The sequence below is a fragment of the Podarcis bocagei genome, assembly GCF_964188305.1.
Source record: "Podarcis bocagei genome assembly, chromosome: 10".
NCBI classification, from domain to species: domain Eukaryota; kingdom Metazoa; phylum Chordata; class Lepidosauria; order Squamata; family Lacertidae; genus Podarcis; species Podarcis bocagei.
In genome coordinates, this window is record NC_138135.1 from 5,733,146 (window position 1) to 5,747,292 (window position 14,147).

The following is a 14,147-nucleotide window of genomic DNA, read 5'->3' on the forward strand; positions in this document are numbered from 1 at the left end:
CACCTGCAGCAGAATTCCCCAACCCACCAAGGATTTGAGACCCATCAGGTATCCTCACCTGGTCTAGCCGGCCGGTTGAAGTCGTTCCTGAGATTGCGGCCCATTTTGCATGCTGACAGCTTCTGGAAGCCACTGGTGAGAGCTGAGTGCAGGGTGGGGACTAATGGTGGAAAAATTACCCCTACCAAAGGTACTACCGCTCCCCTAACACCCCAAGACATCCTATAATTATGATATTTAAGACAGATCAGGAATAAATTCATATATCAAGAAATAACACAACTTCAGGTTGTTAATGAATCAATACCACATATTCAAGGATGAAGTTCCCGCTAAGTACAGTTATCCATTTGCCTTTAATATCCAGCTTTTTCAGTGTCAGATTAGGATAGTCTTGTGTCAGGAGACGGGCACAAGATGAGGCAGCACATCATTATAATAAGGAGCGATGGGGGTGGGTGTTTCCATCTGGGATTCCCATGCGCCACCTCCTTTCCTTCTGCTTCTCCTGCTCTCTCCATGCAATGTGAGGCATGTAGGCTGAGGTCCATTTCCAAGAACAGGAGCTTCCCTGAGCACCCATTCAGCTGACGCCAAGCACCAAGCCTTGTCACTAGTTCTCTGACTGACCCAGACCACAGTCCCTGGAAAAGACGAAGACCTGAGTCTCACAAAATGGTTTATATGGACCTCCTGAGGCCAATGGGATTGTGCAGGTGATTCATAAAGATCTAGAGGTGGAAACTGGGGTGGATGGAGGATTATGATGCAGAGAATGGGAAATGTCCAAAGGAACGATGAACCAGAGAAAGAGACAGTCTTATCATAGACAAAGAGCAGCTGCCTTTCCTTTGAGGAAATAATTGATTTGAAAAGGCTGCATTCCAAGTTCATGCTGCTATATTAACAATGACTAAGGATTATGAAAGGTTGTTTATGCATTACTATCATTTGGTGACATTGCATCTTCGTTTCCTCAAAACTGGGAACATGGGTAGGAGGCAGGGGAATGTAGGAGATGTTGAAATATGAGAAGGTGCTAATGGCGCTTGCTGTGTTCTCTTCCCCTTTCTTCTCTTCCTTGAAACCCAAACAGGATTTCCTTTCCTCCCACTTTGAAGAAGGTGATGGAGAAGACATTCAGAATTCTGAGGGATGGGGCACTTTATTTCATTAGGTATAGACATTAAAATGTGTGAAATGTGGAATATGCTTCACTGAATGAGCACACATAGCTCACATCTGCGATCTCAAGAAGGGGAGAAACCATTTAAAGGTATGGAGAGTGAGAAAAGTTTCACCGATAGTGAAAAACGTAGAACACATCAGCGGACTCACATGGGCAAGAAAGGATTCCAATTCATGGATTGTGGAAAGAGCTTCAGTCAGAATGGACACTTAAGTTTACATCAGTGGACTCACACAGGGGAGAAGCCATTTAAATGTATGGAATATGGAAAAAGCTTCAGTCAGAGAGGACAACTCAATATACATCAACAGACTCACACAGGGGAAAAACCATTTAAATGTATGGAGTGTGGAAAGAGCTTTAGTGATAATGGAACCCTTAGAACACATCAGCAGACTCACACAGGAGAGAAACCCTTTAAATGCATGGAGTGTGGAAAGAGCTTCAGTTTTAATGCAAACCTTAGAAAACATCAGCGGACTCACACAGGAGAGAAACCATTTAAATGCATGGAGTGTGGAAAGAGCTTCAGTCAGAGTGGACACCTCAATATACATCAACGGACTCACACAGGGGAGAAACCATTTGAATGCATGGAATGCGGAAAGAGCTTCAGTCAGAATGGAGACCTTAAATTACACCAGCGGATTCACACAGGGGAGAAACCATATAAATGTATGGAGTGTGGAAAGAGCTTCAGTACGAGTTGCCAACTCAATAGGCATCAACAGACTCACACAGGAGGAAAACTACTTAAATGTATGGAGTGTGGAAAGAACTTTAGTGATAATGGAACCCTTAGAACACATCAGCGGACTCACACAGGAGAGAAACCCTTTAAATGCATGGAGTGTGGAAAGAGCTTCAGTCAGAGTGGACACCTCAATATACATCAACGGACTCACACAGGGGAGAAACCATTTGAATGCATGGAATGCGGAAAGAGCTTCAGTCAGAATGGATACCTTAGAACACATCAACGGACTCATACAGGGGAGAAACCATATAAATGTATGGAGTGTGGAAAGAGCTTCAGTTTAAATGGAAACCTTAGAATACATCAACGGACTCATACAGGGGAGAAACCATATAAATGTATGGAGTGTGGAAACAGCTTTAGTGATAATGGAAGCCTTAGAACACATCAGCGGACTCACACAGGAGAGAAACCATTTAAATGCATGGAGTGTGGAAAGAGCTTCAGTCAGAGTGGACACCTCAATATACATCAACGGACTCACACAGGGGAGAAACCATATAAATGTATGGAGTGTGGAAACAGCTTTAGTGATAATGGAAACCTTAGAACACATCAGCGGACTCACACAGGAGAGAAACCATTTAAATGCATGGAGTGTGGAAAGAGCTTCAGTCAGAGTGGAAACCTCAATATACATCAACGGACTCACACAGGGGAGAAACCATATAAATGTATGGAGTGTGGGAGGAGCTTTAGTGATAATGGATACCTTAGAACACATCAACGGACTCATACAGGGGAGAAACCTTATAAATGTATGGAGTGTGGAAAGAGCTTCAGTTTAAATGGAAACCTTAGAATACATCAACAGACTCACACAGGGGAGAAACCATTTAAATGCATGGAGTGTGGAAAGAGCTTCAGTCATAGTGGACACCTCAATATACATCAACAGACTCACACTGGGGATAAACCATTTAAATGCATGGAGTGCGGAAAGAGCTTCAGTCAGAATGGAAACCTCAATATACATCAACGGACTCACACAGGGGAAAAGCCATTTGAATGCCTGGAGTGTGGAAGGTGCTTCAGTCAGAATGGAGACCTTAAATTACACAAGCGGATTCACACAGGGGAGAAACCATATAAATGTATGGAGTGTGGAAAGAGCTTCAGTAGGAGTGGACACCTCAATATGCATCAACAGACTCACACAGGGGAGAAACCATTTGAATGCCTGGAGTGCGGAAAGTGCTTCAGTCAGAATGGAGATCTTAAATTACACCAGTGGATTCACACGGGGAGAAACCATATAAATGTGTGGAGTGTGGAAAGAGCTTCAGTAATAGTGGACACCTCAATATGCATCAACGGACTCACACAGGGGAGAAACCATATAAATGCATTGAGTGCGGAAAGAGCTTCAGGCAGAATGGACACCTTAGAAAACATCAGCAGACACACGGGAGAAACTGTTTAAATGTATGGACTGTGGAAGGAGCTGCACTCAGAGCGGAACCCTTGATTTCTGTCAACGAACTCACACAAAAGAAAAACCTCATAAATATCAGGAAAGTAGATACAGGTTCAGTCCTAGTGGAAGTTCTAAATCTACAGACTCTTGCACAGGAAGAACCTTAGGAGTTGAAACCCTACAAACCATCAACAAACTCTAAGAGGAGAAGCAGTGTAAATGAAAAGATTGCAAAAAGTGCTTTATTTACAATGGAGTGTTTAAGGAACATCCAGGGACTTTCACATGGGAGAACCCATTTAGATGTATGGAGAACGGGACATTTCCCTTTCAGTGTCTACTCTTTCTTCACAGCACTGAAATTTTGAAGGCAATGTCAAACAATGTGAGTATAATCTAACAGGTAAAGTAACTTTTGAGAGATAGGATGAATCTGGTTTGCTGGTGGTGAGTGAGGATTAGAGCTGGGTGATATATTGATATCTTGTCCAATACCGGTTTCTAGACCACATCGTGATAACATTTGAAGAACTACTGATATACACCGTGAATCACAGTGTGTATTTCTGGGATGTGCCTGCAAGAAGTGGCAGAAAGCTTTTCTTCGTGACGTCCCTGCAGATGCTGAGTTGCTGACTTTCCTCCCAGGCAACAGAAAGCGAAACACACACATCCATTGCCCTGTGTCCTTGCAGCCTCTTTCCTCCCTTGCTCCCTTCTGCTGGTGTGTGTGCCTGACTTAGACATCCTGTGTGGTGTATGATTTTACTGCTGGAACTGGATTTGCTCTCAGGAGCTAAGTTTTGTGCCTCACTGGAGACCCAGTGAGAACTGTATGCTTTGAAAGCTCAGTAAACTATTACTGAAGAAGTAAGTCCTGCTGCCTCTGTGTGTGTTTTTGACCTTAGCATGGGAATTGCTCTACATGTGGCCCCTACCCTGCTGCTACGTGCCTCATGCCCTGGAGTTGGTCTACTCAAGCATGCAAGATGGCATGCACCAAACTCTGTCACCCCACCACTGCATGATTTCAAAACACTACTTATTCAACAGAACTTCATCCCTGCTCCCTGCACATTCTGAAAAAAACTTGAAATACTGAAATTGAATGGGAGATTTTCCCCCAAGCCTATTTGTAGGATGGGGAAGGTGGGGCTGCAGGTACCAGGGAAGTCTCCTGGGGGGCCCATCTTCCATCATGAACCCCATGGAGCAACCCCTGCTCCTGCTTATTATGGGGTTTGGTGAAGATAGTACTTTTCCATATTCCCAGAAGTTATTATTCAATCCTGCTGCTAGGGAGTATTCCTACCAGAGTGCATATTACTATCATACTGATTTTACTGTTTCTGCTTTTGCTGTCATGGACTGGCTGGGTGTGGGGAGGGGGAGGCACCAGCTGGGGAACCCCCAAGGGAAGAAGGCTCAGATCCTGGGGACTGGTGGTGGGATGGCAATGAGCAGAAAGAGGGAGAAAATTGAGCAGAACGGGAGGGAAGATGTTGCAAGCTGGAGGAAACAGGGTTTGGTGAGCAGGAAGAGGCTGGGGCAGAGAGCAGTTCAGGAGAGGAGGGGCCAGGAGACCCAAAGGAGGCCGGCTGCTGAAGCATCCAGGGAGACCCACTCCCTCCCGCTGCGACCAGCTCCCCTCTCCCCTGGTCTCCTAGAGCACACAGAGAAACCCAGTTCAGACCCCATGATCCTGCACATGATATTAATGTTGGGAAACTGCCAGGGAGATATAGTCCATCATGGCCCAAGCCGGTTGCCGGACGTCCATCGATCTCCCATAGACAGGCAGATCCAGCAGTTAGCGACACGAAGCCTTAGAAATAGATTGGCTGCATTCCAGGGCTTGTGTACACTGTTTATCAGCAGAAACACAGCAGAAAGCTTGCACCGCAGAAGAGCATAATTTACAGACTTTATTTAGCGTAGAACAGAACAAAAGAAAACATGACCGTTCTGTGTCAGCATCTCTGGCCAACTGGAATCGAAAGGAATATCAGAACATAAACATCCTGTGATCAGGACATGCGCAGACTCTGTGACTCTCAAAGCCTGCTCCCTTTTAAGGTGGAACGGAAATATCCTAACATCCTCCCCCTTTTCGTGTAACCTGTAGTACCTGTGGTTCAACCCAATTGCAACCTTTGTACATAAACCTTATGTTGTTCTCTGTTAACAACCTTAGACAACAGATCAGCAGGAATTTCATTTCCTGGCATGTAGGACACCTGAATCAGTCCTTTCTGAATACACTCTCTTGCACGATGTAGCTTGATCTGCAAGTACTTGGTTCTTTGCTTGCAACTCTCGGAGTTCAGCAAAGCCTAACACGATCTATTGTCTTGATACACTTGTACAGGACATTTCACATATCTGAAGAAGTGTGCATGCACACGAAAGCTCATACCAAGAACTAACTTAGTTGGTCTTTAAGGTGCTACTGGAAGGAATTTTTTTATTTTGACTATGGCAGACCAACACGGCTACCTATCTACTACTAGGACATTTCACAGACACTCTGATGAGAGCCAGTGTGGTGTAGTGGTTAAGAGCGGTAGTCATGTAATCTGGGTAACCGGGTTCGCGTCTCCGCTCCTCCACATGCAGCTGCTGGGTGACCTTGGGCCAGTCACACTTCTGTGAAGTCTCTCAGCCCCACTCACCTCACAGAGTGTTTGTTGTGGGGGAGGAAGGGAAAGGAGATTGTTAGCCGCTTTGAGACTCCTGAAGGGGAGTGAAAGGCGGGATATCAAATCCAGACTCTTCTTCTTCTTCTTCTTAAACAGTTGCATCAACCATTCACAATCCATGAGTGAAAATGACAGAGCATTGAGTTCTGCTTCACAGGAACTTAGGCTCACTGTTGTCTGCTTCTTGCACAACCAGTCAAACAGGCAGTGGTTGTACATGTAGCATACTCCAGAAGTGCTTGTACCATCCGTGGTGTCACTTCCAAAACTCGCATCTGCAAAGATTTCAAGACCTCCAGTCTTCTGACTGGTGAACCTCAGCCTGTAGTGCATAGTCCCTTTCAAATAGCGGGCTATGCGCTTCAGAGCTTTCCAATCCTGAACCGTAGGATTGTTGGCATGTCTGCTAAGCAGATTACAGCTTACAGCTATGCCAGGTCTTGAACATCTGGCAATGAAATTCAGCTTGCCTAGAATGCATCTGTACAGCGTTGTGTCAGAAAACGCTTCAGCAGTACTGTCTACCTGGTAACCTGTCACCATCGGTGTGTCTGCTGGGTTTGCATCAACCAAATTCAACCTGGTTAACACATCAGCAATTTTCTGTGTTTGGTGTACCAGAAAATTACCTGCTTGGTCTCTCTCCACCTGCAGAGAAAGATAGTTGGATACCTCACCAAGATCCTTCATGTCAAAGTGCTCCTTCAGCTGAGCTAGGGTGCTTTGGTAGAAAGCCTGATTCTTCCAAAACATCAGAAGATCATCAACAAAACATAAACAATACAGTTTGTTTTGCCCCTCCTCCTTGACAAACACACATGGATCAGCTTTGCCCTGGTGAAAACCTAGAGAAAGCAATGTCTCAGTGAGTTTTGTGTTCCAACACCTGGCACTCTGCTTGAGACCATATAAGGATTTCCGCAGTTTACAGACCATTCCCTTCTGTATCTCCATCCCATCAGGTGGAAGCATGTACAGCTCCTCCCCCAAAACCCCGTACAAAAAAGCTGTATTAATGTCATGATGGGAAACATGCAGTTTCTCCTCCGCAGCAATCTTGAGCATCAGCCGAATGCTCTCATATTTGACTGTGGGTGAGTAGGTCTCGTGGTAATCTTGTCCTGGTACCTGTGAAAAACCTCTGGCAACCAATCTGGCTTTGTGTCTGACTACCTTGCCATTCTGGTCTGTCTTGGCCTTGAAGACCCATTTGCTGCCAACCAGTCTCATTCCTGGGACTACCGGTACCAGTTCCCAAGTTTGGTTCCTGTTCAAGGAATCAACTTCAGCCTTCATGGCATTAAGCCAAGGCTCAGCATCTTTAGAGGTTAACTCCTGAACCTCTTTGAAGCTTGAAGGTTCCCACACCTTCTCTGAGCTACTAAGAACAGCAGTTGCTGTCTTAGCAAACTCATCAGCATACCTCTTTGGAGGTCTGCCCTTGGTCGCTCTTTCAGATCTACGTACTAGACGCAAGTCTTCTGGACTCATCTCCTCTTTCTTAGGAGAAAAATGACCAATGGTGAACAGTGGTTCTTCCAGTTCATTGTCAGACGCATCAGATGGTCTGACTGAGGCCTGTGCGCTCTTGTAGTCTGCTGTGTCATCACTGTCACTGACACCAGCAGCAGCAGCAGCGCCGCCCACTGAACTGGAATCCGAACTCTGATCATCATCATCATCATCATCCTCATCATCATCCTTAGCAGCTTCCTCAGCTTTAGCTGCTTGCTTGACATCACCTTCATCCTCCTCTGGGTAACTCTGGAAAATTCCCACATTTTCCCCCCACTTAGGATTGTACTCAACACTCCTTGTGAACTTTATGGACTTAGAGTTAGTCATCCATACCCTGTATGCACCTTTTTCGTACCCCATGAACAAACCATGTGCCCCACGCTTCCCAAGCTTGTTGGTTTGTTGTGTGCGTACCCACATGTCAGAACCAAAGATTCTCATGTGCTTGATGTTGGGCTTCTTGCCAAACATCTTCTCATAGGGAGTACAGCCAATGGGTGATGACAATCTGCGATTAAAAGTATAAACCAAATTCCCCAGAGCCTCCCCCCAAAACTTATCAGGGAGATTGGCATCATGCAACAAGGTTTTGATTCCTTGCAGCAACGTTTGATTTGCTCTCTCCGCAAGCCCATTCATCCATGGCGATCTGGGCGTTGACATGTCATGCTGGATTCCCTTCTCAGTCAGGAAAGCCTCAAACTGCTGAGAAGTAAACTCCCCGCCCCGATCAGTAAACAAACAAGAAATACGTTTAATAATAATAATAATAAATAATAAATTTTATTTATATCCCGCCCTCCCCAGCCACAGCCGGGCTCAGGGCGGCTAACAACAATCAAATAATCAGTCAAATAATCACACAATCTAAAAATATTTCATTATAAAAATTAATTAAATCAAATTGATGGCAACCAATTAAGCAGAATTATGTGCAGGTTGCCAGAGGAGGGAGTCAGGCTGCGCCCTGACCAAAGGCCTGGCGGAACAACTCTGTCTTGCAGGCCCTGCGGAAAGATGTCAGGTCCCGCAGGGCCCTAGTCTCTTTTGACAGAGCATTCCACCAGTTTGGAGCTGCAGCCGAGAAGGCCCTGGCTCTAGTTGAGGCCAGCCTAACCTCTCTGAGGCCTGGGACCTTGAGGATGTTATTATTTGCAGACCGTAGGTTTCTCTGTGGGGCATACCAGGAGAGGCGGTCCCGTAGGTACGAGGGTCCTAGGCCGTATAGGGCTTTAAAGGTTAAAACCAGCACTTTAAACCTGATCCTGTACTCCACCGGGAGCCAGTGCAGCTGGTATAATACCGGATGAATGTGGTCTCGCAGCGAAGACCCCATAAGGAGTCTCGCCGCGGCATTCTGCACCCGCTGGAGTTTCTGGGTCAGTCTCAAGGGCAGCCCCACGTAGAGCGAGTTACAATAATCCAGTCTGGAGGTGACCGTCGCATGGATCACAGTGGCTAGGTCAGGACGAGAGAGATAAGGGGCCAACTGCTTAGCTTGGCGGAGATGAAAAAATGCCGCCTTTGTTATAGCTGTAATCTGCGACTCCATAGAAAGGGAGGTATCGAAGATTACACCCAAACTCTTAACGGCCGGTGCTGGCACTAATTGCACCCCCGCAAGAGATGGGAGTTGCCCCCTCGATCCCATATCGTCCCGCCCCAGCCAGAGGACCTCTGTCTTCGAAGGATTTAACTTCAACCGGGTCCCACGTAACCATCCAGCCACAGCTTCCAGACATCTGGTCAGTGTGTCTGGGGCCGAGTCAGGATGGCCATCCATCAACAGATAGAGTTGGGTGTCATCAGCATACTGATGGCAACCCAGCCCAAAACTCCGGACAAGCTGGGCGAGGGGGCGCATAAAGATGTTAAAAAGCATCGGGGAGAGAATTGCACCCTGAGGCACTCCACACACCAAGGAGTGGCGTGATGACAATTCCCCCCCAAGCGCCACCCTCTGTCCCCGACCAGAGAGAAACGAGCGCAGCCATTGAAGGACTGTGCCCTGGATCCCCACGTCGGCAAGGCGGTGGTCCAGGAGTTCGTGATCGACCATGTCAAAGGCTGCTGACAGATCTAGAAGAATCAGCAGCCCTGACCCGCCTCGACCCAGCTGCCTGCGGAGATCATCTGTTAGGGCGACCGTGCACATTCTCCAACCAAGCACAGAATGCCTTAAACTTCGGAAACGCTTGCGATTTCTGTTCGAGCAAAAACACATGAATGAACCTGGAAAAAGAATCAATCAGAATCATGAAGTACCTTGCTCCTCCTATAGAGGGCGCAAGTGGCCCAACCAGGTCCGCATGCACTAGCTGGTAGGGTTTGGAAGCCTGCCTGCTAGACTCCTTGCCTTTTGGAGCAACCTTCACCTTGTTCTCTGCACAAGATACACACTTCATGTGAAATTTACAGGGTTTGATGTTCAAACCCACAACCACCTCTGGCATCTTGGCCAGTGCCTTCCAAGAGAGGTGACAAAACCTTCGATGCGCATCGTGAATGCAACCTGCATGAAGAACTTTGTTAGTTTGTGCAACACAACAAGAATCAGCATTAGATACAACAGCAGTGTCATCATAAGTTATATGGAACAAACCATCCATAAACTTTGCATGCAAATAGTCCTCTTTGCCTTTACTGATGACACAGACGCTCCTCTTGAAGGAAATCTGAAAACCACGCCCAGTAAGCTGTGGGATGCTCAGCAAGTTGCTCGCAGCTTCCGGAACATAAAGTACACCGCTGATGGTTGTGTGCAAACTTGCAAGTTTCACAGTCCCTTCTCCTGCAATTTGCAACGTCCTTCCATCAGCCAGGTGGATCTCATCTTCCTGAGGCTTGAAGGAGATAAAGAGGTGGCGATCCTTCGAGACGTGGCGGGACGCACCTGAATCAATAATAAATCTGCCTTTGGCTGTTGGAGCAGTCTTTACAGCAAGCAAACTCTTGTTTTCCAGCGGCGTGGGCTTTTGCAGCTTGCCCCCCTGCTCCTGGCCAGCAGACGTGCCTTTAGCCTTTGGTGAAGCTGTGCCAGCAAGCAAAACCTTGCTTTCCACTGGCGTGGGCTTTTGCAGCTTGCCCCCCTGCTTCTGGTTAGCAGACGTGCCTTTAGCCTTTGGTGAAGCTGTGCCAGCAAACAACGCTTTGTTTTTCCCTGGCGCGGGCTCTTCACCCTCCCTCTGCTCCTGGCCATCTGCAGATGTCTGCGTCTGCCTCTGTTTACCTTTGCCTTTCTGGCCTCTGCAAAGGCGTTGACCTTGGTTCTCACGAGAACCAGAGCTCTCAGCTGCCGACTCCTTGGCTCCCCCTGGAGGCTGGTATGCTGCCTGGGATGACGTGACAGTCAGCTCCCCCTGCAGCTTGCAACCGGTGCCCTCAGCATCCCTGCATTCACTCGCATTCTGGGAAACAGCTAGGACCTCCGATGCAGTCAAACTCTGGGCTGGGATTATTGGCTTGTGAGCTTTCATCAAAGCATTCCACATCCCATGTGCAGTGGTGTTGCCAGCAAGCGTCTTAATTTCCTCAAGAGATACGGATAAGACTATTATGTCTATCGCCTTCGAATCAGCGGCTTTCCATCTCTCTGTCAGAGGAACCGGGGGGGGGGGGCTCAGATACGGTATGCCAGACCCCAAACTGACGCAGCAAACTTTCACACCATTTTGCCCAGGTTTCATAATTTTTCGCATTTAACTTAGGACAGTCAGCATTTGCCTCAGAAGCTTGTAAAAACTCCATTTCCAGCTTTTAGCTTTAGCCGTGAGTCTTTTTTTGCCTTCAAAGACTCCTTATCTTGGCAGCCCATTAATCACGAACTCTCTGGCTCGGCTCCCAGGCCAATTAATCTGCCGGAGTTCCAAAGGCTCCTTGCCGAGGTAAAACAGAAAAGCGTCCCTTTCTTTCGCTTTTCCCGCAACATACCTCTCTGACGCAGTCTGTTGCAGCATTTACTCTCCTGTAGGTGCTGTGAATCTGGGCCCGAAACCTTGTTGTTGGGAAACTGCCAGGGAGATATAGTCCATCATGGCCCAAGCCGGTTGCCGGACGTCCATCGATCTCCCATAGACAGGCAGATCCAGCAGTTAGCGACACGAAGCCTTAGAAATAGATTGGCTGCATTCCAGGGCTTGTGTACACTGTTTATCAGCAGAAACACAGCAGAAAGCTTGCACCGCAGAAGAGCATAATTTACAGACTTTATTTAGCGTAGAACAGAACAAAAGAAAACATGACCGTTCTGTGTCAGCATCTCTGGCCAACTGGAATCGAAAGGAATATCAGAACATAAACATCCTGTGATCAGGACATGCGCAGACTCTGTGACTCTCAAAGCCTGCTCCCTTTTAAGGTGGAACGGAAATATCCTAACAATTAAGAGGGTGTTTCCCTGCCCCCCAAAATGCATCGCTTTAATCTCCTTGACAATGAACTGTATTTTCAGCCCAATCATCCCGTTTGGAGAGCTCTTTTAGGTGCCCCTTGCAATCTCTTTGTTTGAACACTCCTGGACAATTTACTGCCACCAGCAAACTTTGCCCCCTCCCTGCTCACTCCTAACTCTAGATCATTTATGAACAAGTTGAAAAGCCACAGGTCCCAATACTGATCTATAGGGGACTCCACTTTATGCTTCTCTCCATTCACAGGAGTGTTCGTTTATTAGTACGTGTTCCTCCCTCCCCCCATCCTTCTGTGCTGCGGAGGGAAGCGTGCGGAAAAGTTCTGGGGTGAATTTCGCTTCCCTACACATCCAACACAGCTCAGCATTCAGGAAAATGGAAGAGGAAAGCTGGCCACAATCCAAGAGACTGAGGTCAGCAGAAAGGGAAGCAAAGCCTACTCAAAGGGAAGCCGCTTCAGCATCCAGCCCGTCTGCTCCCACAATGGCTAAAGAAGAATTGCCCTTTGGGAATGGCGGAGATGAATGGAAGCGGGCAAGGAAGCCCCACAATCGCTCCTGCTGGAGGAATAGGGCCACTGACACCTATACTCAAAGGTGATGACCTGGTCCTTTAGGGGCACTGTTATGCCATCAGGAACCAGGAGTCCCCCACACCTGCCTCCCCCACACGTGCCTCCCTCGTCTGGATTCAACCTCAATCTGTTAGCTGCCATCCATCCTCCAACCACCTCCAGAAAGGCACACAGGGAATCCACTGCCTTCACTGGTTCCAATTTAAAAAAGAGGAAGAGGTGGGAGAAGCCTCCCCATTGTCTTTTCCTTCACAAATCCTGTCTTAAGGGCACATTTAAGATATGAATCGGGTGTGAGGCTGTGACCTGGCACAGATACTAAGTATTTATCTTTACAAAAGACTGGCCAGGCTCCCCAGGCAATCCAATCAAGTGACCATTAAACAGGTAACCTGGCAGACAGGAGGTAAACAAATCACTCAGATTTCTACTGTAAACCAGTGTTTCCCAAACGTTTTTGGGCAACGGCACACCTGTTTACCGGAAAAAAATCTCGCGGCACACCACCATTAAAGCCCCGCCCCGTGACATCAGTGCGCAGCGTCACGCCGGGAGGGACGCACAAAAGTGAAAGTTTTTTCCCTCCCCCTTGCCGGGGTGGGAGGAGGCAGCAGAGCGAGGGACTGAGGGACGGCGGCAGCTGAGGCGGCGGCGGCTGTTGTGGTGGTGGCGGCGATAGCGGGCGGAGGAGGGGGCGGCGGCGGGGCTTGAGGAGCCGTCGCCGGGAGTTGCTGCTGCTGCTGTTGCTGCTGCTGCCCGGACATGCCGGCCTCCTCCTCCTCCGCTGTCTCGCGCTCCTCCCTTTTGCGCGCGCTGCCCCGCCGCTCGGCACCACCACCGCGGAGCCGCCCCGGCTCGACGCGGATCCTCGCCGCCGCCGCCTCTCGCCGCCCGACTCGCCCGCCTCCCTCCCACGGCACACCAGCCGATGTCTCACGGCACAGTAGTGTGCCGCGGAACACCGGTTGGGAAACACTGCTGTAAACCACCCTTTCTGTGATGTAGGTATGATGTATCTGGGGGGTGGTCTTGGGTTACACCTCTTCTGTGAGGTATGTATGATGTATGGAGGGATGGTCTTGAGCTCCGGGGCAGGGCATTTAAAATGTCTATATAAGGCCTTGTGTGCCATTGTTCTGGGTTCCACCTCCCTCCTGCGTGTGGTGAGTGAGGACCCTGTTGCAACAGATCAATAAAGATCAGGCTTACTAGCTGCTTTGCTTTAAACGCTTTAAACGCATCAAGATTCAATCCACCATCCCGATGGATTTCTGCCTGGGGCATGTGCTGTCCTTGATCGCCTCCTGCCTCCTAAGGGATTATGGATTATGAATTGGATCCCCCAATTCCAGAGGAGTCATTAGGCGTTGGAACCCAGGAAATCCGTCAAATGTTGACTTGGCGATATTTGACGTTTCTACAGTTTTCTATACAGTATTGGATAGTCGGAGGACACAGTCCGACTCATGGCATCCGCTTCTTGCTACAATTGTATAGGCTGCTTCTCTGAGCCTCTTGGCTGTTGTGCATGGAAGGTGCCTGTGCAAATGGTCATTGTCCTGGCCTTAGTCAGAGCCTGTGGTG

General features: G+C 48.1%; 1 protein-coding gene and 2 long non-coding RNA genes across 3 annotated transcripts in view; 2 read left to right on the forward strand and 1 right to left on the reverse strand.

The window, feature by feature from the left end:
* Positions 1-4,233, forward strand: LOC308595591 (uncharacterized protein). Its single transcript, XM_081210013.1, has 2 exons — positions 1-135; positions 1,097-4,233. The coding sequence occupies exon 2, from the start codon at positions 1,222-1,224 to the stop codon at positions 3,367-3,369; it is 2,148 nt and encodes a 715-aa protein (XP_081066139.1). The 5' UTR covers positions 1-135; positions 1,097-1,221; the 3' UTR covers positions 3,370-4,233.
* The window catches only part of LOC308595840, an 88,742-nt gene that overhangs the window by 46,241 nt on the left and 28,354 nt on the right, over positions 1-14,147 (forward strand). The window lies entirely within an intron of this gene.
* The window catches only part of LOC308595879, a 25,932-nt gene continuing 14,787 nt past the window's right edge, over positions 3,003-14,147 (reverse strand). The window contains exons 2-3 of the long non-coding RNA XR_014012169.1: positions 3,330-3,703; positions 3,003-3,126 (exon numbers count right to left, since the gene is read on the reverse strand). This is a non-coding gene — a long non-coding RNA (uncharacterized lncRNA). The remainder of the gene's footprint in view (positions 3,127-3,329; positions 3,704-14,147) is intronic.

Bases quoted from the DNA above. Each gene is read 5' to 3' on its own strand.
- LOC308595591 (XM_081210013.1), top strand. From the start codon at position 1,222: ATGAGCACACATAGCTCACATCTGCGATCTCAAGAAGGGGAGAAACCA.